General features: G+C 41.6%; 1 protein-coding gene across 1 annotated transcript; it reads left to right on the top strand.

Moving 5' to 3' along the window:
• The first annotated feature begins 4,069 nt into the window (after nucleotides 1-4,069).
• Nucleotides 4,070-19,654, top strand: LOC121987979 (pentatricopeptide repeat-containing protein At3g49710-like). Its single transcript, XM_042541678.1, has 7 exons — nucleotides 4,070-4,158; nucleotides 4,239-4,538; nucleotides 4,608-4,874; nucleotides 4,979-5,369; nucleotides 19,210-19,281; nucleotides 19,392-19,513; nucleotides 19,642-19,654. Exons 1-7 carry the CDS (start codon nucleotides 4,070-4,072, stop codon nucleotides 19,652-19,654), a joined length of 1,254 nt encoding a protein of 417 aa, XP_042397612.1.
• The last annotated feature ends 6,892 nt before the right edge of the window (nucleotides 19,655-26,546 follow it).

The following is a 26,546-nucleotide window of genomic DNA, read 5'->3' on the forward strand; positions in this document are numbered from 1 at the left end:
ATCGTGCCACCGCAACCTTTCGAGTTTGCTTCGAACCCGGGATAGCTCCATCCTGACACACTGCAATATTACGCAGTCTATACAGCTTCATGTGGAACGTTTACGTCCTACGGTTTGGGCAACAAAGTTAAACGCATCCTCATTCAACTGATTACTGGTTAACAATTAAAGTCAGTCAGTCTCTTTTATACTGATCCAAGTAGGGATGATGAATTCAGCTATCGTTTTTCAGCACACAGTTCTGGATGATATTGGTAGAACGAAGCTTTCCTTGTGATAGGAAAGCATGACTGTGATGTGGCTGCGAGAATTGGCCGCAATTTTTCCTTCCAGGGAATTCAGGAGTATTTGTAAATCAATTTTAATTAATTGATTGAACAAGAACAGCATAAATCTCATTAATCGATCGTATATACTCGTAGACACAGAAAAGTTAATAGAAGTTTCAATAATCTCATTATCTTAAATCGTCACTGGTGCCTTCTCGCTTCCAATCATTGTGTTTTGTGCTGTCACTTGAATCATCCACTGAGCATATATTTTGCAGAGGAAGGTGCCAGAATAAGTCGTCACGGCTGAGAGCCCCACCCACCACCTTCCTAACCGCACTGTCATACTGTAGATTTTTGCAAACTAATAATAATTAAAAAAAAATAGAGCCCATTGTTTATGTAAGAAACAAGTAATTGGTGGAGCCAGACTGTTGCTTAATCATGCAAACTGCTACAGTTGGGTCGCTTCTTAGCTGAAAGATTCCTTTAATTGGATATGGCAAACAATGCTATCCCAAAGGATTTGACAAGGATGATTAGTTTAGTTGGAGTATGTGGCTCCACACAGCAATGAATGAAGAGTTTGGAATAATTAGGGCCTTAAGTTTTCCATGCTTAGCTGCAAACTCACCAACTCTCTACCTTTGAGAGATGACTGGTGCACTTCCGGTTTGTAAGGCATAATTGATGAATGTATGTTCTCCTATAAAGTTATGATGCAGGAGAAAAATATTCAGATTTACATCTTTTAAATTGTTTTAATTAGTTATCCGTTAATTAAATTTAGTTTATTTTTTTTAATTATATTTAGTTTTATCCTAAATTTTAAAGAACTAAGTCTTATTAGTTAATTTATCTTAAATCTTAGAGAATAAATATAGTTGGTTATTTTTTTCATTTCAATTTTTTTTAGAGTTTTGAGAACTATATTTTTTTTTAGAGTTTTGAGAACTATATAAACTTATATTTAGATGATATTTAGGGTAAGTTATTTTAATATTGAATCAATTAATTTCGCTTAAGTCACATTATGGTTACATCTCTTTTTTCTTCTTTTTTTTTGCTCTTGATTTTATAGTAGGTTTAAGCCTAATTTAGAATATTCCTTTTTTGTGTTACTTCTCTCTTATTTTGTTATTAATCCCTATGCAACTTTACGTCCCAGAATAATATACATATTCTGTTCGGTGTCAATTAGTATCAGAGTTAGAGGGTCATCGTGGGCATGGTCATGGTCGTAAAAGATAGGTTCTGGCTAAGGATCACACCGTGGTTGTAGCACCCAAGATGAGATTCAATATCTACAAAGATAAGTCACAAAGTTATCTCGACGTCTAGCGGCACAAGATCGTAAAGATTGTAAGTTATATTATTCTCCTTTTAAAAAATCCCTAATTTCTAATCGAGAATAGATGTCCAAGTGCAATTTTGGTTTTGAGAAATACGGGATCAACCACCCCACAACCTATAACTTCGAGGGAACGCTAACTCTGTAGTACCTCTATGGCCCCTCCTTCCTTCCACGACGGTGAAGACAACCACGAGGATGCAGACTTCATCAACATCAAATACAACCAATTTTACTCTTTCGATCGTCCAATCATAGGAGGCGGCAGAGACAATAACAAGATCAAAATACTTGATGATCCAATTTAAGATGACAAAGAGGAGGAAGACCCTAAAGAAGAGGATAAGAATGAAGGGCACGCTACTAATATCTTGGAGGAAGAAGAGGAATCTTCCCTTATCTCTAATGCTTTCCGCTTGGTGGAGAACGCATCCATTGAAGTCCTCATTTCCACTCCAAGTTACATATGGGAGGATCTATTGTTCCCAATTCGATTGATTGACTCTACGATGAAGATCATGATTGTGTTGTTTTTGAACCCAATGAAGTGAAGCAAACTGCAAGGCCTAATGATGCTAAAAGCAATATTGAGAGCGAATTATGTAAAGAACTAGGGTGCTAAACACATGAAAGAATAGCATAAAATATCTAGTTCCTCCAGAAGATCCATGCGAAAGGAAACCATATAATAAAATTTACATGGGAGAGGGAGTTATACCTTTGTTGCGGGCCCTTCGCAATCCCGACAACAACGTTTCTTTAGATGCGGATCTTAGTGCGATCAAGTGGCTGCGTCTCTATGGTATCCACACGAACAAGTCTCATTTGTCTTACAAACTCATAAAGTGGAGAATGAAACATCCAAAGGTTGTGCTAGCAACCCTTCTTAGAAGTTTCGGCCAAGTGGAAGAGAGGAGGAGGAGGAGGAGAAAGAGCAAGAACACCAAAAACTCATCATGAAAATGAATCTAAAAACCCCTTTTTATAGATTCATGAAATTGCCTCATGCCTTAATGTCAATTTCCTTAATTGACATTAATATTTGTCTTCATCCAATAAATCCAATGCATCCAATGCATGAGCAATTCAAATTGTTCACTCTTCATCTAATGCATCCAATGCACGAGTAATTCAAGTTGTACACTCCTTTTTCTTCATAAATTCAAATTCATGAAATCACTTATGAGTCCAACTCATTAATCATCAATCCAATTGACTCAATGAGTATAATTTAAATTGGACTCAATCCAATAGTTGGATCCAATTGAGTCTAACTCAATGAGTCTAATTTGAATTAGATTTAATCCAATGATCCATCATATGAATCCATCTCCATTGACTTTTTCTTTATGTGTGACCCAATAGGTTCTCGTAACGTTTGCAATATCTCTAAAACTATTTTAGAAACATAAATAATGAGTGACATCTAGCAAGGCTTCATTGCTACCCAAGTGATAAGAATGTCGAGATCCGACCTAATATTTCCGTGTCTATTATCTTGCATGACTCAATCCTTCTATCCTTGATATCTAGATTGATCAATGAGGCATAGACCGTGTCATCTTCTTATCAATTTTTATGTTTCTTGATCTCTAAGTAGACACACTCAATCAAATAAGTTCAATATCGCACATTGACTTATTTAAGCATGGTCATGCATTCTTGTGTCCTACTAGTCAAGGGACCTACAGATATCACTTCCATTATATGGAAGGGATAGATCTCATCTACATTACTCACATCCCTCTGCATAACTTATTGCATACCCAGTGATTGACTTTATGATCCACCCTGTTACAGGTGACGTTTGTCGATACCAAAGTATACAACTCCTTATATAGAGAACCGTAGTGACTTCAGGTGTAAGGATTATTCATACTAATAGTCACATGAGAATGTTTATGATACTCATATAATGATCCATGAAACATTATCATGGTGGGTCATTCAGTATATATTCTCTAATATATACTCATGTGTCAACCTGATATCTCATATCTATGACTTATGAGATTAAGTTATCCGTTGGCCTACATGCTAGTCATAACGCATGAATATTGTCCTTGCACATTAATGCTTGACTAGGAATAGTTAAGAGTAATGTTCTATGTATATCTATAATATCTCACTATCAATTCAACCAATTAATATGTTGTAGATTAGAATCTCCTACTCTAGGACATTATTATAGTTATTCATTCGGCACTGAATTGAAGTAAATATAATAACCAATTTTACCTTTATTAATAACGAAATATGATATAAAAGGAGCTCTTTACAATCATCTCATAATTGGTACTAGGGCTAATACTAACAAATTAAATTCTTCTGAGGTACAAAGAGCTCGACAATCTATTATGGCCTTAGATATACAATTACAAAGCATTCCAGTGGAGGAGAAAACATTAATATCATTTGTAAAAATGGATGAATTAAGGTATTGAAGATAATGAATGTTCTATCACTCAAGGCTATTGTCTCTTCTGGTTCTTTCCCCGCTATGGTTCTTTTTTCTCTTCCCGATGGTACGGGCTACAGGTTCTATTTCACCAACTTGCTTAAGTTCTATTCTTGGATCTTTTTGCTATTGTTAGTTGTTCAATCAGACACTGAAGTAGTCTTCCAACTTGCCACAACACTCTCCTCCCCGCCTTCGCAGTCGCCACTGGTGGTGCCTACGCTTGCAATGTCATCCACTTTTTTTCTCGCATGCGCTACCTCAGCTCTGACGCCAATGGCTTCAACCTCTCCTCTATCATCTCATCTGTCGTAAATGTCATTGAGCAATTCCACTCTCTCACCATCGTCTCAGTTCTTAACTCCTATGTCTCTATTAACAACTCCCTCATCAACAGCTACAATGAAGGTGACTTTTTGGTCGAAGTCAAGCCAGTTTTTGATGAGATGTTCTACAAAAGGTATGATATTTCTTAGAATTACATGATCGTTGCATTTGGACAACACCGACAGAGACTAAAAACCCTTAGCTTGTTTCAGGTAATGGTGAGGAAAGGCTTCGAAATCGACATATTTATGCTCGTCAACATGCTCACAACATTCATGGTCATGAAGGATTCAACCGGAGGTGCACAGTTCCATGTGCATATGAGCAAGAATGATTTTGCAAGAAAATCTCATGTTGACAGCGGCTTGATTGACATGTCCTCGAAGGTTGGCTGGATAGTTGATGCGATGAAGGTCTTCAAGGAGGTTGATGATCCTAATTTGGTCGTGTGGAACACAATGATCTCAAGGTACTTGCTCAATGATGAGTTCTCAGAGGAAGACCTTGAATGTTTCTATGATACGCAGCAGCTAGGGTTAAATTGGGCAATTACATCTTTGTGTGCGCCACCAGTGCATGCTCGAATTTGTCATCCCCGTCACAAGGGAAGCAAATGCATGGACTAACCATTAAGACTAAGTCGCCAAGCAATCAAACCTTTGTTGATAATGCACTAGTTTCCATGTACGCGAAGTGTGGAAATCTCAAAGATGTGAGTATGCTTTTCGAGATGATGCCCCAACGTAATATGGTCTCATTCAATACTATGACCATAGCTTATGCTCAGCATAGACTTGGTTTGGAAGCATTGGAGTTGTTCAAAGTGATACTTGATACAGAAAATGAGCCCACAAGCATCATATTCATCTTGGTGTTGTCTGCATATGTTCACACTAGGAAGGTTGATGAAGGATTGGAGTATTTTGATTCTATGAGACAAAAGTGTGATATTGAACCCAAAGAAGTATATTATTCATGCATGATTTATCTCTTGGCTTTCATCGTGAAGTTTGAAGAGAGAGTTGAGACCATCTTACCCCTTATCAAGAACAGATTTGGAAGACAAAAATCAAATAAAGCTACTCTAACATGCATCTATCCGCAACTAATGAATATTGCCGATTTAGTGCTAGAGGATCTTCCTCTTGGGTTGCCACCTGATAATATTTTAAACTTGAGGATGAGTTTTTTTCAACCTATGGGGTCTGATGCAGGAGCATCCAACACCACGATTAATTTATGTTCTCCTATAAGGCTATGATGCATGAGGGTCCAAAGTATTCAGATTTGCATCTTTTAGGTTTTTTTTAATTAGTTATTCGTTAATTAAATTTATTTATTTTTTCTTTAATTATATTTAATTTTGTCCTAAATCTTAGGTAATTAAGTCTTGTTAGTTAATTTCTCCTAAATCTTAGGGAATAAGTCTAGTTAGTTATTTTTTTCGTTTAGATTTATGTTTAAGATTTTGAAAGTTATATAAACCTATGCTTAAATGATGTTTATGACAAGTTATTTTAATATTGAATCAATTGGTTTCACATAAGCACGTTACAGTTACATCTCTTTTTCTTTATGCTCTTGATTCTATAATAGGTTTAAGTCTAATTTAAACTATTCCTTTTTTTTGCTTCTCTCTTATTTTTTTGTTAATTCCTTTGTAACTTCACACCCTATAATAATATGCATATTCTGTTCGGCGTCAATAATGCATGACAGTGAATTTTCAAAATAATTTTATTCTACTCCCCTAACCTAACTTGGATGAGTTAAAACAGAGAGTTTTTTCAGTTACCTCAGTCAAAAGTTTGAAGTTTGATCCTAATGATACTTTTCCATTGTATACATGAGTTTTCACTGTCTCATAGATTGAGTTTGCAATTTTCTAATGTACGTGCACTGTCTTTTGCTATTTTCTTTCTAATTTTCCTCTTTTGAAGCTACGACTTTCTCGTGCAGTTACATGATTTCTAGTATTTAAAGCTTAGAGCATCCATAATGGCGTTAATACCTGAGGCATTAACGCCGACGTGGATGCACTGTAACGTGTTTAGTTCTTTGAATGCGTTAATGCCTACAAATAAAATAAAAAAAAAATTAAACTTTGGAATTAACGTGTGAAGGTGTTAATGGCATTGTGAATGCCCTTAGATAGAGCCCCATGATAAAGTTGAACCTATCTTTGTATTTTTTAAAATAAGTAAGTAGAGAGATGAACAAGGAGATTTATTGAACAACACCACTTTAAACTTAATTGTCTTCCATCCTCCACTTCAAAGTTACAACTTACAATGTCAACAATTTGATCTTTTGTGTTGATGTATACTAACTTAACATTCTTTATCTTCGTAGGCTGACTCAATATGCTTACTTCTTTCATATTACACTTGATTTTTTTGGGGGAAGTGTCGCTGTCTGATTAGATTAAGAAATGAGGTTCTGTCTATACTGCAATGACCACCAATTGAACTTATGTTGCGATGTATAAGTAGCATAGTTTACATTTTGCATGGGCAAAATAGAAACTTGTTGCAATGCAAATGTATAATGATATAGGATATTATGAGTGGATCCAGGTATGACGTGACAGTTAAAGTCAAAGTGAGGTGTCGATCAAAGTCAAGGGGAGGTGACAGCCAACGGGTCACTTTCAACAGGACTTTATTTCTCGCCCAACGCTAAAGCTTTTAGTATAGGGGCGACCGGCCCAAGAGCCGGTTGGACCCAAGGGACCTAGTACTCCATTTCTATGCTAAGACAACTATTATATATTCAATCAATCAATAGCTAATTGGGTTGAAGGGATGGCTAGCCTACCACAAAGCTGGTATGTCATCCTTCTGGCCGAATTCAGGGGGCCTAGCTTCTCATCTTATAGTATAAGTCTTTCAGCATATGGTCGGTTATCCCTTAAGCCGGTCAAACTTAGAGAGCTTGTCGTTGTAGGACCCCGTGGTAGTTTTGATGTGATCAACCAAGTTGGTTAGGTCCTGCTGTGTTTGATTCCTGTGTCTGAGTGTGCAGGAGCTTAGGAGCACAGGAAGTCGAGGGGAAGACGCAGCTAGCGAGAAGGACGGCACGGGAAGGGAGCCGACGGGCTCGGTGCGTCCGAAGGACGAGAGAGCTGCGGAAGAGTACTCCGGTGGGCGTGAAGAGTGTGCGCGGCGTTCGAGGGACGTTAAGCCGGGACGGAAGGCTGCTCGAGGAGAAGGTCGGGAATTGGGTTCGGGTGAGCCCTATTCCGGTTGGCCGCAATCACCCAAAAGAACGGAGCTTCGGAAGCCAAAGAGAAGAAGAAAATGAGTCAAAAGAAGCTGGAAATTACTGTAGCAGAAAGTTACTGTAGCAGAAGTTACTGTAGCTTGAAGGTGCCTTAAACAAGCTTGAAGGCGCCTTCAAGCCTGTTCAAGGCGCCTTGAGCAGGCCAGTTTGACCGTTTGCGCTGCGGATAAAGTTTTATCCGCAGATCGAGTTGGAGGCGCCTTGAACCCTGTTGGAGGCACCTTGGACTCTCGGGATAAGATTTCTAGGGCCTATATAAAGGCCCCTGGAGCTAGGAATGTTGGTTGCTACTCGGAAAACCTAGAGGTTCCACTGTACAAAAATTTTGTACAAAGGTCTGAACCTTTTCCTAGCTACCATGTGTTCTTTTAAATTAAATTTTGGATCGCCTGCGGAACTTAACACGTTTAATCCAAAACTTAATCTATTTGTTCTTTAAGGTTTAGACTTGGATCTCCTGCGGAACTTAACACGTTTGATCCAAATCACCTAAGTTATTAATTCCATTAAATATTAATTTTCATAATTGGTTCCCAGTACTGACATGGCGAGGCACATGGCCTTCTTGGATATGGGAACAACCACCACCGACTAGACAAAACCTTTTATAGAAAGCTAATATTTAATTTCCTAAAATAACTTTAGGTCAACCAAAAAGAACAATCAAATCACAAGGAAAAGAAAAATAAAAGAACACAACTTCGAAAAACATATTCGAAATACTAGAATCGTAAGCCTCTTGTATTTGGTATTATTTCCATAAATAACTAGCATGATGCGGAAAGGAAAAATTACTAGTTATACCTTCTAAAAAGACCTCTTGATCTTCTACCGTATTCCTCTTCTAACCTCGGACGTTGTGTGGGCAACGATCTTCCGAGATGAGAACCACCAAGCACCTTCTTCTTCCTTGCAAGTTTCGGCCACCACAATTCTCCAAGAGAAGTAGAGGTCCGGCCACCACCACCAAGCTCCAAGGGATGCAAGAAACAAAACCACCTTTCTCTCCTTCTTCTCCTAGCTAGAACCGGCCACCATCAAGAGCTCCAAGAGAGGTTGCCGCCGGCCATAAGAAGAAGAGAAGAGGAAGAAGCTAGGGCCGGCCACCAAGGAGTGAAAGAGAGGAGAAGAATAATAGAGTTAATCACCCATGAAGGCACCTCTACCCCCTCTTTTATAATCCTTGGTCTTGACAAATAAGGAAATTTTAATAAAAAATTCCTTAATTCTTTTGTCATAAAAAGAAAAATTATTTTAATTAAAAAACAATTTTCTTCTTTTAATAATAATGGCCGACCACTTCTAATTCCCCAAAACAAGGAAATTTTAATTCACACAAGAATTAAAACTTCCTAATTTGTTTCTAGAAATTTATAAAAATTTCTCCAATAATTTTTATCCCTTCATGATTGGTTAATAAAAAGGAAATTTTATAAATTAAAATTCTTCTTTTAAACATGTGGATAATTTCCAAAAGGAAAGTTATCTCTAAAAATTAAAATCTCTTTTCAATCTACAAATAAGGAAAGATATCAAATCTTTTCTTAATCTTTTGTAGAAACAAATAAAAGAGAATATTTAATTTTTAAACTTCTCTTTTAAATTATTATCATGGTTAAAAAGGAAAGTTTTTCTTTAAAAATAAAATCTCCTTTCAATCTACAAATAAGGAAAGATTTCAAATCTTTTCTTAATCTTTTGTAGAAAGCTTTAAAAGGAAAGATTTAATTTTTAAACTCTCTTTTAAAACTATGATATCCACATAAGAAATAATTTTTTTTAAAAAAATCCTTTTTAATATGATGTGGCCGGCCACCTAAGCTTGGGCTCCAAGCTATTGGCCGACCACCTTATGGCCAACCTTTAGGCTTGGCCGGCCCTAAGCTTGAGCTTCAAGCTTAGCTTGGCCGGCCCCTATTGGTTGGGTAAGAAGGTGGGTATGTGGTGGGTATAAATCTCTATATACAAGAGGCTACGATAGGGACCGAGAGGAGGAATTAGTTTTGGTCTCCCGATGAAATTAAGCTTCCCGTGTTCGCCCCGAACACACAACTTAATTCCATCAATAATAATTCATTCCACTAAAGAACTATTATTGAACTACCGCACCAATCCCAAATTACATTTTGGGCTCCTTCTTATTATGAGTGTGTTAGTCTCCCTGTGTTTAAGATGTCAAATATCCACTAATTAAGCGAGTTACTGACAACTCATTTAATTAATATCTTAGTCCAAGAGTAGTACCACTCAACCTTATCGTCATGTCGGACTAAGTCCACCTGCAGGGTTTAACATGACAATCCTTATGAGCTCCTCTTGAGGACATTCTCAACCTAGATCACTAGGACACAGTTTCCTTCTATAATCAACAATACACACTATAAGTGATATCATTTCCCAACTTATCGGGCTTATTGATTCATCGAACTAAATCTCACCCATTGATAAATTAAAGAAATAAATATCAAATATATGTGCTTGTTATTATATTAGGATTAAGAGCACACACTTCCATAATAACTGAGGTCTTTATTTCTTTATAAAGTCAGTATAAAAGAAACGACCTCTAATGGTCCTACTCAATACACTCTAAGTGTACTAGTGTAATTATATAGTTAAGATAAACTAATACCTAATTACACTACGACCTTCCAATGGTTTGTTCCTTTCCATTATGGTCGTGAGTTACTGTTTATAATTTATAAGGTACTGATAACATGATCCTCTGTGTGTGACACCACACACCATGTTATCTACAATATAAATTAATTGAACAACTACATTTATCATAAATGTAGACATTTGACCAATGTGATTCTTATTTCTAGATAAATGTTTATACCAAAAGCTAGGCTTTTAGTATACACTCTAACAAGGAATTCAACAACAACTCAAGCATTCAATCTGTAGTGTTTCTTAGCAATAGTTCTGAGCTTTTGAAAGTGTAAAAGGCTTCTCCGCCTTCAGCAAAGGAGAGTTTCTTTTAGTGTGCTTCTACTGCCCTGGATTAACAACCTCCTTGGTTGTAACCAGGTTAATTCTTCTGTGTCTTTCTTTTACTGTTTTATTATTTTGTTAACTATTGCACTAACTGAGTTGAAAGTACGAGGATGGTATAGTTACTTTTTATTTTCAGCAATTCACCCCCTCTTGCCGGTCTCCGCTGCACCAACAAGTGGTATCAGAGCCTGATCACCTCAGAAGGACTAACCGCCAACTGAAGCACTACGATCAAGACGATGGCCGGAGCGAACATCCATCCCCCGAAGTTCGACGGAGACTTCGCCACTTGGAAGCGCAAAATGGAGGTATTTTTTAAAACAGATTTTGATATTCTTATTACAATGAAATATGGTTTTGCAGCGCCGAAAGACAAAGAAGAAAACACATTGAGTAAGAAGGAGTAAGCCGATTTCGTCGCCAACGGAAAGGCAGAGTTCCACCTGCTCAGTGTGCTGCCGCCGCAGGAGGTAAATCAGATCGGAAGCTACGATTCAGCGAAAGATCTCTGGGAGAAATTCCTGGAGCTTCACGAAGGTACTTCCGAAGCGAAGCTAGAGAAGCGCGACATCCTCCGGAACCAGTTAACGAACCTCCGGATGAACCAAGGCGAGAAGGTAGCGCAACTCCAGGCGAGAATCAAGGAGCTGATAACGCAACTAACGAACCTTGGAGAAGAGGTAACCAACCGGGATTCTATCCGATATGCGCTCAATGCCTTCCCGAGAACTCTAGAGTGTGCCTCCTTAGTAGATGTGTACTACATCTCTAAGGACCTCGAGGTAAGTACGTTAGAACAATTATTTTCAACTTTTGAACTTCACGAATCTCGAGTTTCAGAACCCAACGAAGCAGAGAAGACAAGTCAGAACATTGCCTTAAAGGCAAAGATGAACAGTTCTGACTCCGAAGCCTCAGTCGACGAATCCGAAGCGGCACTACTGGTAAGACGCTTCAATAAGTTTTTTAGTACTAATAAATTTAAATCGCAGAGGCATCATCGAAAGAAGAGGACGGTTCGCTGCTACAACTGCAACGAAGAGGGACACATCAAAGATGACTGCCCAAAGCTAAAGAGAAAGGAGAAAGAAAGGGCAAAGCCAAAATACAAGAAACCAGAACCCTCCAAGCACAAGAATCTGAAGGCTACTTGGTCAGATTCGTCAACCTCTGAGTCGGACATCGAAGAATTCTCAGGGTTAGCGCTATTGGCGAACCATCAGCTAGAAGAAACATCCAGTTCAGAGATGAGCATCGACGAAGGGGGAGGAACGTCAGAGGAAAGCAGCAGTGAAGGGGGAGCGTCACCAGACCAGGTAAGTAAGGTACGCAATCTAACCCCAACTCAATCTTTCAAATTTATCAAGTCTCTTTCTAAAGAGTTAGATCAATTAGAAAAAGAGAATGCTGAACTAAAGTTGAACTTAGCAAGAGCATGCCCGTTAGAAATGTATGATCATCTAAAATCAGAAAATGAAAATTTAAAATTAGAAATTGAAAAATTGAAAAATGATGCATGCTTAAAGAAATTTCCAAAGTCAAAAATTAGAATTTATGGTAAATTAAATTGGTATATAAGGAAGCATCAAGGTCAACTTAGAAGAATACCCAAAAATTATGTACCCCCTAAGTATTTGAATAACCTAGTAGGTAGGAACCTCTATTGGGTTCCAAAATCTGTACTTAATTAATTTTTCAAAAATTAAAAGCTTACAATGAGAAAATTAAACATTGAAATTCTTTATGGAAGCTTTGTCTAAGGAAGTGGTTGTTGCTCCAATAACCAAGAAGGTCTAGTGCCTCGCCACGACCTGGAAGCTAAAATATTGAAAGAAAATGTTTAATTAACTTTCTGAAAAAGCATTAAACAAAAATTAAATAATGCTTTGAAAGTTTATCAAATATTTGTTAAAATAAACAAAAATTCCTTAGAATTTTTTTTTTAAAAATTCTAACTTAATTTTTTGGGTTAGAAATTTTCTTCTGGAAAATTCTAAAAGTTCATTCACTTGACTTAGAAAATTTTTTTGGGAACATTTGAATATTTACTTAGGATTTTTTATACTTAGAATTTTTTATTTTTTATTTTTTTGAAAATTTATTTTAACTTAGCAATTTTTTTTTCAAAAATTCATTTTTAACTTAGAAAATTTTCAAAAAACTTCAATCTTACTTGAATATTCTTAAGACCCCATTTTTGCTATGATCAAAGGGGGAGAGAAAAGTACAAGTTTAGGGGGAGTTAGAGAAAACTTAAAATTTATTTTTTAAAAAAAAGTGTTGTAATTTTACTAATTGCAAAAATTATTCTTAACTTGTTAGTTTAGTATTTTTTTTTTAAAATTACTGTTTTTTGTCTATTTTTAACCCTAACTTGAACTTGGGTTGATGCACATCAAAAATGGGGAGATTGTTGGACCCCGTGGTAGTTTTGATGTGATCAACCAAGTTGGTTAGGTCCTGCTGTGTTTGATCCCTGTGTCTGAGTGTGCAGGAGCTTAGGAGCACAGGAAGTCGAGCGGAAGACGCAGCTAGCGAGAAGGACGGCATGGGAAGGGAGCCGACGGGCTCGGTGCGTTCGAAGGACGAGAGAGCTGCGGAAGAGTACTCCGGTGGGCATGAAGAGCGTGCGCGGAGTTCAAGGGACGTTAAGCCGGGACGGAAGGCTGCTCGAGGAGAAGGCCGGGAATTAGGTTCGGGTGAGCCCTATTCCAGTTGGTCGCAATCACCCAAAAGAACGGAGCTTCGGAAGCCAAAGCGAAGAAGAAAAGGAGTCAAAAGAAGCTGGAAATTACTGTAGCAGAAAGTTACTGTAGCTTGAAGGCGCCTTAAACAAGCTTGAAGGCGCCTTCAAAGGTGCCTTCAAGCCTGTTCAAGGCGCCCTGAGCAGGCCAGTTTGACCGTTTGCGCTGCGGATAAAGTTTTATCCGCAGATCGAGTTGGAGGCACCTTGAACCCTGTTGGAGGCGCCTTGGACTCTCGGGATAAGATTTCCAGGGCCTATATAAAGGCCCCTAGAGCTAGGAATTCAACAACAACTCAAGCATTCAATCTGTAGTGTTTCCTAGCAATAGTTCTGAGTTTTTGAAAGTGTAAAAGGTTTCTCCGCCTTCAGCAAAGGAGAGTTTCTTTTAGTGCGCTTCTACTGCCCTGGATTAACAACATCCTTGGTTGTAACCAGGTTAATTCTTCTGTGTCTTTCTTTTACTGTTTTATTATTTTGTTAACTATTGCACTAACTGAGTTGAAAGTACGAGGAGGGTATAGTTACTTTTTGTTTTCAGCAATTCACCCCCCTCTTGCCGGTCTCCGCTGCACCAACAGTCGCTCTACTCATTACCAAGATACACAGAGCAAATCTGACCGACCTTAACACGTCGATCGAGCATACAAGATACAGCTCTCTACTAGTACAGTGACTCATTATATAGTTGGTCGACCCAATAGCTAGCCAAACCTATGGGTTTTCTCATATGTCAGTCTTACTTCATATAGCCAGTCAATAACAACACCGGTCAGGTGTACACAACTCAGCACACCCGTCCCTTATATGTACAAAGATAAATGTATAAGGTAAATCTCATTATAGACTCGATCGGACTTCCAAATCTTAGGTTATCACTTCAAGGACAGGCCTCCTTATATGAACAATCAACTCAAAAGTCCCAATCGGGTCTCTTGAGACGCAGTTCTCTATATTTCAAAGGTAAGTATCCCATCATATGGTTGGTCGATCATATAATTGGTCGGCCCTATACGATTTGGTTCCTTATTGCTTCAATATCATATATCCAGCACCATACAATATACGACCGAGCGGCTCAAGGGTCGGACGACCTTATGGGACTCAGTACCCTATTGCTTATGTATCGATCTGCCAATATAATATACAATCTGTCCGCTAAAGATTCGGCCGAGATATATTCCGAGAACAATATTGTCAAAGAATCCCAACAACCTATAAGAGAGTAACAATAATTTATTAGAGAAAATTCTTCTATTATAACGTATATATTCAATAGAACCTTCTTCGAAGGTTACTGTTTACTTTTCATCATCCAACACAACTGGGATAATATATTCTCTTACTCACCTCGTTAATAGCGTAAGTTATAAAAATGGTTCACATGAGAGTAACAGAAGATTCCTCGGACGGTGATTGTACATTTCCCTAGCCGTGTGTCTTCCTTTACTCGACAACCTCTAATACCAGACATTTTCTACCACCTTATGATTGTGGAGATTATAATAGGTGATATATAAAGGGGATCCTCTTCGTTGGCTAGATATGTGACTCATTATATTTTTACTATGCACACGTATCTACTGTTCTTCTCCATTTCCACTCGGCCATTATACTAACTTGAACGTTGGAGAGCTTACGTCAGAGACCCCTTCCCTAATTCTAGCACTGACGTACTGTGTGCTCTCTTTGTCATGCATAGAAAGGAAGAAGGAACCCTCTTTCTCTAAATGTTGGAAGTCTTCACTCAGTTAACCTTAGAGTCACCTGCCTAGCACGTCATTTCTATCGATTTCAAATAGAATCATATAATTTAGGGAGATTATTGACAATGGTGATAAGAGTGTTACTATATATTAAAATGATCTATAAGAAAAAAAACTAGGAAGGCTTTCTCATGGAACATGTAGAGGGATTTTTCTACATAACTATGCCTTGTAATTAGTTCGTGGAAAATTCATTCAAGAGTTTATGTATTTTCAGCAGTGAAACATACCATTCTATCTATACCTTGGAATCCTCAGCATAAATATAATAACTTGTTAATCTCGTGTCGCATATGATTCACTATAGCTTGATGTTGTCCCCGGGACTATGGTGCTGCGGTAGCATATTTAGGTTGTCACCCATGCATCCATGGTTCGATCCCCAACTATAACGTATTTGCACGAATTTTTCCTCTAAATGGAGGACGCAACAAAAAGATGCTAGGCTTCTGGGCGGCTGTCACATGCGCTTTTTGATTTACCCTAGCGGTTAGTGGAAAACTTCCATAGCATCAAGTCGGTCGCCCTAGGCTAGTCAATGAGGCTAACTGGATTATGATTTTTTACTATAGCTTGATGTTATAACAATTGGCCTTAGTTGACAGTATTTTAATACTCCTATTGCTTCCCAACCAACTGTAGAGTATTAGGAGAGATGATACCGTCGGATAGGATAGGGATTATCATACAGGTTGATGAGAATAGAAAAATTGAGGAGAAAACAATAAGAGAAACATCCAAGAAGGAAACTTTTTTATTAAAACTAGAGGGTTATGTTAGTGCGGGAAGCATCCGACGATCGAACCTGAGTTTTGATAATGGCAAAGGATTCAAAGTTAAGGTTATGTTGTGATCTAACAAGTCTGTTTAAGTGTTTCAGGAAAAGTCCTAGCTGTGGTTAGGCAAGTGAAAACCCTAGGGGGTGGTAACCCTAGGTCATAGGGGGTGGTAACCCTATGCGAAAAGTCTTGGTGGGTCGAGTGCTTCAGGCAAAAGTCCTAGGGGGTATACCCTAGGTGGAAAGTCCTGGTGTCGCGAACCAGGTGAAAGACTGGACCAGCCGGGAAGCGGACATCCAGCAGAAAGTCCGGAAGCATCGAGCACCGAACAAAAGTTCAATCGATCTGGAGGATCGCACTGGAAACAGGTAAATCTCCTGAGTGGAGTAGGTGAGGACGCGTTCCCCGTAGAGGGAACAGTAGGCGTCGGGTCGACCTAGGATTTCTGGTCGGAAATTCGAAGTCAGACCCGGGTAGTCCGACGACTGTCAAGTTTATCTATAATATTATCCATGTGCTAACTTTGTTTTGCATGGTTTGTGTTTGGGACTAACACAATTTGCAAAAACAAAGGAGCATGTTTAACCTCGGATGAACAATGTCCGACGCGCCTCCATGGGGCTTGGAGGCACCTCGGGTGCTAGCCGAAGCCAGCTGTCCAGAAGAGTTGGAGGCGCCTCGGAGGAAGCTGGAGGCACCTTGGACCAGGCGTTGGAGGCACCTTGGAGCAGCTTAGAGGTGTTGGTGCGGTTAGCATTAACGATTTAACCCAGGTTTTGATGAATGACAAATAAGTTAAGTTAGGTTTATTGTTGATCTAACACTCTGATCGAGTGTGCAGGATAAGTCTAAACAGGTCGACGGGCTGACCGGATGTCTGGAACGAAGCTCAGCTAGGTCGACGGGCTGACCAGATAGCTGGCACGAAGTCCAAGCGGGTCGACGGGCTGACCGAACGCTTAGGCACGAAGCCCAGCTAGGTCGACGGGCTGACCGGATAGCTGGCACGAAGTCCAGACGGGTCGACGGGCTGACCGGACGTCTGGCAGGTAAGTAAGGTAAGTCACTGGAGGGGAGTGACTGCGAGGACGCGTTCCCAGGAAGGGAACATTAGGCGTCGATCCGACTTAGATCCATTTCGGATATCTAAGTCGAGATCGTGACTAGATTCCGGTCTAGGAAAGACGGAATCTAAGTCATACTTTTTCTGTTAATTCATACTTTATAAATTGTGCTAACAATCTATGTTGCAGGATATATTTTGCCTCGGACTAACCTTGTTTTGCAGGAGAAGGAATCTCTGGAAAAAGGTGGTCCGAGCGCCCGGAGGTCCGAGCGCCCGGAGGTCCGGGCGCCCGGAGGCAACTTTTATCCTCTGCGTCGCCTCGCCACGTGGAGCATCCTGACTGGACTTGCCACGTCGCACCAGGGCGCCCGGAAGGGATCCAGGCGCCCGGAGCAGCATATAAAAGAAGCCCCAGGGGTGGAGCTTCAATATCATTTCAGAATTCCCAGATTGCTTTGCTGCTCTGTGCTCCAGCGACGCTAACAAAGCTCCGACAACGCGCCCTTGTTCTTTAAGCTTTCTTTTCTGTCGGTATAACTTTGTATTTTGTTTCATTAGCATTTCTTGCACTCTTTTTTGTAATCACATTCGAATTGCTAGTGATTGCCCAACGAAAGTGGTCAAGGACCACGGGCCTTCGAGTAGGGGTCGTCACAGGCTCCGAACGAAGTAAAATCAATTGTGTTCATTTACTTTTCCGCTGCGTACTTTTACACTCGAGTTTTCGAATCGATATTCACCCCCCCTCTATCGAACGATCACGGTCCTACAAGTGGTATCAGAGCAGGTACCGCTCTGATTTGGTGCAACCACCAATCAGATAGGGGGTGAAAAATTAATCTTTTTTTTCGGCTTTCAGTTTTACGTTTAATTTCAAACTAGTATTTTTACCTGTTTTGAATTTTTTTTTCCGTTGCAATTAAATCTAAATTGGTGCAACACCAATTTAGATACTTCTATTATTTTTTCTTCTTCCGCACTACTAATCTAAGACCAAGTCTTGGGATTTTTGTTTTTCTTTTCTTTCTTGTGTACGCAGGACTAAAATGTCTCAGACAGAAGGATTCAGCACAGTACGAACTCCACTCTTCAACGGGGACGATTTTCCGTACTGGAAGAAGCGCATGGAGGTTTATCTCAAAACAGACTTCGACCAGTGGATGAGCGTTACGAGACCCTATAAAATTCCAGCAGACAACTCCGGGAATATACTGGATCCTGAAGACTGGACAGCAGACTTGAAGAAAAAGGCGTCAACAGAAAATAAAGCGATCAACACTCTACAGTGCGGATTAACAAGAGAAGAACTGAACAGAGTCGGTCCACACAAAAATGCTAAAGAGCTGTGGGACAAATTGATCGAGCTGCACGAGGGAACGAGCGACGGCAAGGTAACAAAACGAGACCAAGGTAACAAAACGAGACCTGCTTTTAAATAAAATTCTTAATATAAAAATGCAGGAAGGTGAAACGGCGAATCTGTGAGATCTCGGAAAATTTAAATAATAGGGTTATTTGAGAAATAACCTTACAGAATTTTTCCAGGATTTTTCGAGATTTTCTAGGAATTTTTCGGAGCTCGTATGACGGATTTTAAGGGGATCAATTTCGGGTTCGGATTAAAGCCCGTTTGGGATACCCGTTTAAGTGAGGAAAAGTTTTAATTATAAATTTCCTTTCTTATTTCTTTTTCCCGAACCCGACTTAATCCTTTAACCGAGCTCTTCCTCCCCTCTCTGCCCCGACGCGATCCCGATCTCCCCTCCCTTCTCTCTGTTCTCTCTTGCGGACGAAGCAAAGCCGACGGTTCCGGCGGCTGTCGACCTCGACGGAAACCAGTGGCGTCACCGGAGCTTGCTGGAGCACGACGAGATTGGTGGAGTACCGATCTCCTTCGATCGAGGGGTTGCGGTTCGGTGGATTCAACGATCGATCGTCGGCGATACGGCAACTAGGGCACGGCGGGGGGTTGATTCGTGTTGTCTCCTAGCCAATCGACCTTCCCTTTCCTTTCCTCGCACTGCTCACAGTGCGATCCATCTCTTCCTTGGCCGGATCTGGATCGAGCCGTGCCACCCGATCGCCGGCGGGGAAGGGGCGATTAGGGCTTCAATGGGTAAGCAATCCGAACCTTATTCCTCTTTCCTGTTCTTTGATTTGTGCCCTAGATCGCCGGGAGCCATTCCCCCGATCTCTTCTCTGTTCACCGATACCCTGTTCTTGATCCTCATCTTCTTGTGGTTGATTAGGTCTCGGTTGAAGATGATGGGATCATTTGAGCTATCGGCAGAGGCTAGGGGAATTCTTGCTTGATTGGTGATCTCCACCGCTTGACCTCCTGCTTGATCAGATTGATAGCAGCAAGGTGAGGTCTTGTTCTGTTCTGGCTGTGGAGTTGTTCTTGGTTCCGGCAACACTTCAACCAGTAGCTTCTCTGGTTCCAGCAATCAACAGCAACTGGATCGAGGTAAGGTGTGTAGGGTTTGTCCTGTTTTAGATGATTGATCTTAGTGTGGATGAATTAGGGTTTATGTATTGGTTGAGTAGTTGGATGTAGATTTGATCTTAGATGTAGACCATTGTTGGATTTGATTATTTAGGTTTGGATTCTAGTAGTGGTTATTTGTGATTAGATCTAATTGCTTAGATTAACCTAAATGGAATGATTAGGGTTAAGACAAGTAACCCTAATCGACTATTGGATTTAATTTAGGTATTAGATAACTAATCTAATTGGTAACTACGGATTAGGAAATTATTCCTAATTAACCGTTAGAAAGGTGGAGGCTTATAGGTTAGGGTTTGTCCCTAAATTTCTATTTAGGATTTATTTAGCTATTTGTTTGTATTCTAGCTAAATAAATGTAAATGTATTTATTTACACAGGACTCTGATTCGAGACGGCGTCTCGACGTCGACTTTGGATTGCGTGATTTGTACCTTCTATTTGAGGCGGGTACCCTTTGACTTATCTTTTGATACTGTCTTATGATATGTATAGTTTATATATGGTTACTAGTGATAGATGGAAGATTTATTTCTTCCCTGGTCTTAGCTTAGTTGATACCTATCACATGCTTCTACTGTTAGATGCTTTACATTAGTCTGGTTTACTTTTATCTCTTACCATGTGTATATGTGTTCGTGGTTATGATTACTTATAGTGCTTATCTACCCATGATTAGATGCTGGAGATACTTGTTATATATTGTTGGATTCATGTTGTTTATATCTCTGTTATATATCTGTGTTTACCTTTTTGGCACCTACGTATATGGAGGGGGATACGTTCAGGTATGACATTCTGTAGCCGCATGCACCATACCGCATGATTGCATGCTGGGCGATGGACGACTCCATTATTGTTGAGCTCGTCGGCCGGCTACATGAGGGCCTGCACACAACGTGTCTACTGCATGGGTAGTGGCACAACACTCAAGGTGTGTATGGCAGGTTGCTCGGTGGTGCACCGCCGGGGTGCTCATGGGTAGCACGACACAGCGGGGTTGCAGCCGGGATCCTCGTGTACTGGGAGTTGAGAGCATTGCGCCCTCACTATGTTTGAGGTAGGAGGATAGGTGTACTCCGACATCCCGTCCACTCGGTCACTCTTGGGTAGTGATGGCAGGTGCAGTGTCACAGCCCTACCCACGCGGTCTCACCATTGTGTGTGAGATCGATCTGGCGTCGGGGGTGACCATGTCATATTGCATCATATGCATGATTGCATTTATTGTGATTGTTGCATATTGGATGATGCACTTGGGTGATGCATATGATTGACATGCATACAGGATACATGCGTATTTGTTCGACTATCTTTATGTATGTCCACAGTCATTGGCCAAGCCTCGCAGTGAGTACAATTTATTTCAGTTATGCATTTCTTATTATTCTTGTTGTAGACTGTATTCTGGTTACTCATTACAGTTTATTCAGCTATGCATACCTGTTATATTGTTAGGAGACTGTACTGTAGGTCCTATGGTTTAGGAGACTGTACCTTAGGATATTACTGGTAGTTATATGTTGCTGTACATATCTATTGGATTACCTGCTGAGGTCTTTGAACTCACCCCGTTGTTACTATTTTTCAGGTTGAGGCCGTCAGGAGAGATTCCAGTCGCTAGCCCCATTATCGCGAGGATTTTCTTTGTCGGATTATATTTTGCTTTTGCTTCTTATATACTTGTATTGTGGGTTTGTATTGTGAACTTTACATTGAACATTCGGGTTTGCTACTTTTGTTTTCCGCTGCGGTTGTATTTTCATTACTTCGTGGATTTATTTTCTTCGTTGTAGTGGAGTAAGCTGTTTACATATATCTTCGAGGTTCTATATCGTCTTTCCTTATTAAACTGCGTGGATTGATCATATATTATATCTGTGTGGAAGGTTGATATAAACTGCGTGGTTTGTTTCTTAATTGTATTGTATTGTTCCGGCCGAGTGTGGCCGAGGTATAGATATATGTATACTGAGATTCATATTGTCCGCCGTACAGGGAAGATGCTGCCGAAATTTCTTCGGACAGGGACTACCTGGGGCGTGACAATTTATTTGGTATCAGAGCCAGGCTCCGATTTCGGATTTTTGTGTCCTGGAGTTTGCTAGGCATTCTGGATTTTTGGGATTTTATCTGATACCAATTTATTTGGTATCAGAGCAAGGCTCACGATACTTGCTCTTCGTTTTGGATTTTCGAGGTTTATCTGATACCAATTTATTTGGTATCAGAGCTAGGCTCCGATTCGGATTTTTGTGTTCCGGAGTTTGTGAGCGTATCTGGATATTTTCGGATTGTACGGATTTCCGTCGATTTTCTCGTTTCGGAATTCCGAGGCATTTTGACGAGGTTTTATTGGATCTATTTGGGGGCTATGCAGCGACAGGACATCTCCAGACACCAATAGGTAATTTAGGTAATTTTTCAGTTCTTATACCTGTAGTGATATCTGGGTAACATTTTCTTTACAGATATGCCACCTACACGTGTACCGGCACCGAGACGTGGGCGGCCACGTAAGAGGCCGTTAGATTCTCCTGAGACAGAGTCTTCAGAGAGGTCTGTCAGGGTTGAGCCTGTCCGTCAGGGGCAGACTCCTCAGGTCATTGTGGGTACGGGTGCTTATCAGACCCCGATAGCTCCGACTTCCGAGGTACCTACCTCGACTGTACCACCAGTGGTACCACCGTCGCGCCTGCTACTACGTACTGGGTACCCCAGATACCTGCGCCGGTTACTGCACACCCGGCACCCGCACCAGCAGTACCGGTTACTCCTTATCCGGTACCGCCCACCGTACCTCCAGTCGCCCCTACTTATGCCTACTCAGCAGTTCCACCAGCAGTACCCATCCCAGGTTATACGACAGCACCAGTGGTACCTCTTCCGGCCTATCCCTCAGCACCACCCATAGGATCAGCTCCAGTGGCTCTACCTAGTTCCGCAGCGATCCCTACTGGTATAGTTGCGGCACGAGCACGGATCCCAGCCTTAGCTGAGTCGATGAAGAGTCGATTCACATTATTCCGCGGGGAGACTGATCCGAGCATAGCTCAGTCCTGGATTGAGACTATGGAGCGGACATTCTTTTACATGGCCTGCTCCGAGTGGGAGAAGGCCGAGCTAGCTGCTTACCACCTGCGAGATGGGGCAGAGATCTGGTGGGACACACAGCGCTCCATCATAGGCGATCAGCATATTACCTGGACGAGATTTAGGGAGGCATTCGAGAGTCAGTATTTTCCCCGAGCATATCAGATGACTCTTCGGCAGGATTTTCTTAGTCTGCGGCAGAATAACCGCTCAGTGATGGAATTTAATCGGTTGGCCAGATTCTGTCCTGAGTTAGTTGCCGATGACAGATCTCGTATGCTTCAGTTTGTCCAGGGACTGGACGGGCATCTTCAGCTGAAGATTTCTGGCTTTAGTACTTCATCATACACCGAGACACTGGATAGAGCTCTCATGATTGAGTCTACTCATCGGAGAGTGAATGCAGATAAGAAGAGGAAGCAGACTGATCGGACTTCCGGACAGAGCCAGCAGCCACAGACTACTGGACAGCAGCAGAGCAGTCGCACTCAGACGGGTCAGGGTACTTCTGGGTCATCTGGCCGATCCCAGAAATCAGGAAAGTCTTCCTCAGGACGTTCCCGGTCTTCTCAGCAGAACCGGAAACAGTCCACTGATGACTCGCACTGCACCCGTTGTGGATCCCGAGATCACATCACCTCTGCATGTACTCTGGGACAGTCAGTTTGCTATTATTGCAAACTGCCTGGGCACATCAGCCGAGGTTGTTCGCTGAAGGCCCAGCATGTAGCTTCCGGAGTTTCTGTGTCGGGAGGACCACTTGGTCAGTCTGGGACTCAGCGAGGAGGGTCGAAAGCCCAATCTTCGCGGCATCAGCAGAGGACAGCTCCCACTGCAGCAGCTGCTTATAGCATTCAGGGTCAGGAGCGTTCTAGCGTCCTTATGGAGTCCCAGAGTTCTGTTTCGGGACCTCAGTATCGGACTCAGGAGCAGTATCAGTTGCAGCCTCAGTCATTGGCGCAGTATCAGTTACAGCCCCAGCCACCGATTCAGTACGTATTGCAGCCTATAGTTCCATCTCTGACTCAGTATCCAGTACCGACTCAGTGGCAGGCTCAGACTTCGACGCAGCAGCCTTTGGCAGTGCTATCGCCTCTACCACCGTCCGATGCTGGACGAGTACACGCGGTCACCAGAGAGGACGCACAGCGGGCCGATGGATCCGTTTTCCGCGGTACGGTTTTACTTTATGCATTTTCTGCTGATATGCTAATTGATACAGGTAGTTCACATTCTTTTATATCTTGTGCATTTATGAGAGAGATTGGTAGACTACCTTCTCATAGACCGCGGCGACTGACCATCTCCTTACCATCTGGTGATACCTTGGATGTCACTCAGGAGGTCAGAGGTTGTCCGTTAGATTTTGGTAGCATTATACTCACGGTAGATTTGTTAGTACTGGAGATGGTCGAGTTCGATATTATCCTGGGTATGGATTGGCTGTCTGCTTATCATGCCACAGTTGATTGCCATAAGAGGGTGGTTACGTTTCGACCCCCGAACCAACCCTCTTGGGATTTCACTGGCATCAGAGACGATGGGATATCGACCATTTCTGCGATACAGGCGCAGAAACTGCTATTATCTTTGATTAATACTAACGACAGCAGTAGTTCTCAGCTCTCAGACGTTCCAGTGGTCCGAGAGTATCCAGACGTATTTCCAGACGAGCTTCCAGGTTTGCCTCCTCGAAGGCAAGTGGAGTTCGCTATTGAGCTGATTCCAGGGACTGCACCAGCATCGAAAGCTCCGTATCGTATGGCACCGAAAGAGTTGGACGAACTGAAGGTTCAACTCCAGGAGTTATTAGATAGGGGATTTATTCGCCCTAGTGTATCTCCGTGGGGCTCTCCTGTACTATTCGTCAAGAAGAAGGATGGTACTCTGAGGTTGTGCATCGATTATAGGCAGCTGAATGCAGTGACTATCAGAAATAAGTACCCCTTGCCCCGGATTGAGGATTTATTTGATCAACTCAGAGATACATCAGTGTATTCTAAGATTGATCTACGGTCTGGATATCATCAGCTGAGAGTTAGAGATTCTGATATTCAGAAGACAGCATTTCGCACCAGATACGGACATTACGAGTTTTTGGTAATGCCATTTGGGCTTACCAATGCTCCAGCAGTATTTATGGATTTGATGAACCGTATCTTTTTGGAGTATCTGGATTAGTTTGTGATTGTATTTATCGATGACATATTGATCTATTCACGTTCCGAGGAGGAACATGCGCAGCACCTTCTTGGAGACTCTTAGGCGACATCATCTATATGCGTTCAAGTGTGCATTTTGGCTTTCCTCAGTTGGTTTTCTAGGACATGTGGTTTCTAGCCGAGGTATTTCAAGAGATCCTCAAGATCGAGGCTATCACTAGGAGCACCAAGTCACCCAAGAGATTCGCAGTTTCTTGGGCTTATGGATATTACCGACGATCTGCTGAGGGTTTCTCCAAGATTGCTATGCCGTTGACACGTCGACTAGGAAAGGCGTGAAGTTCACGTGGTCGAGGCTTGCGAGACCAGCTTCCTGAGCGGAGATTAGTATCAGCACCGGTCTTGGTTTTACCTTCAGTGATGACGGATTCATACTTTATACAGACGCATCTCTTCATGCTGTTTTGATGCAGACAGTAGGGTAGTCTCCTATGCTTCTCGTCGGTTGAAGGAGCATGAGAAGAACTACCAAGACATGATTTAGAGCTAGCCGCTATTATCTTTGCTTTGAAGATTTGGCGACATCATCTTTATGGCATTACTTTTGAGATTCTTCGATCATAAGAGTCTCAAATATATTTTCACCTGAAGGAACTCAATCTCCGACAGAGGAGATGGATGGAGTTTCAAGGATTTTGATTGTACTATTAGCTACCATCCGGTAAAGCTAATGTGGTTGCTGAGTATGAAGTCCAGAGGGACTTTAGCTTGTCACCGAGTTTTAGTCACGGACTTGATCGGATTCTCCGAGTTGGGCCTTGAGGAGCAGGGACGGACAGAGCAGGTATTCTTGTTACCATGGTTGCTCATCGTCGATCGTGATGAGGATTCGAGAGGCCCAGCCGAGATCGATATTCTCATTAGCGGATAGCTTCGGACAATGACCGAGTTTACGACGACGAGGGTATTGTTTATTTCCGAGGTAGATTGTGTGTACCTCAGTCTCACCCGGTCATGGAGGAGTTACTTCAGGAGGCTCATCGTTCTAGATTTGCTATCCTCCCAGGTGGGACCCGTATGTACCGGGATTTGAGGCGTTCCTATTGGTGGAACGGTATGAAGAAGGACATCGCGGAGTTTGTTGCTAGATGTCTTATCTGTCAGCAGGTGAAGGCTGAGCACCAGAGACCTGCTGGTTTACTTTAGAGGATCCCTATTCCAGAGTGTAAGTGGGAGCATATTACTATGGATTTTGTGGTAGGACTGCCTAGGACTCGTCGAGGCCATGATGCGATTTGGGTAATCGTTGACCGATTAACCAAATCCGCACACTTTTTAGCGATCCGGAAGACTGATTCTCTGGATCGATTAGCTGAGTTATATTGTCGTGAGATTATTAGATTACATGGTGTTCCTTTGAGCATCATATCAGATAGAGACCCACGGTTCACGTCCCGATTCTGGCAGAGTCTGCAGCAGGCCTTGGGCACACAGCTCAGATCGATTCGCATCCGCATGATGGGCGATGAGCGGACTATTCAGACATTGGAGGACTTGGAGGTCTTGTGTCATGGACTTGGAGGCAGTTGGGAGGACCACCTGCCATTAGTGGAGTTCGCCTACAACAACAGCTATCATTCGGCTATCCAGATGGCACCGTTTGAGGCGTTGTATGGTAGGCCTTACCGGACACCCATCCTCTGGGAAGAGGTTGGGGAGGCTCAGTTGGTAGGACCTCAGAGAG

The sequence above is a fragment of the Zingiber officinale genome, chromosome 5B (assembly GCF_018446385.1).
Source record: "Zingiber officinale cultivar Zhangliang chromosome 5B, Zo_v1.1, whole genome shotgun sequence".
NCBI classification, from domain to species: Eukaryota; Viridiplantae; Streptophyta; class Magnoliopsida; order Zingiberales; family Zingiberaceae; genus Zingiber; species Zingiber officinale.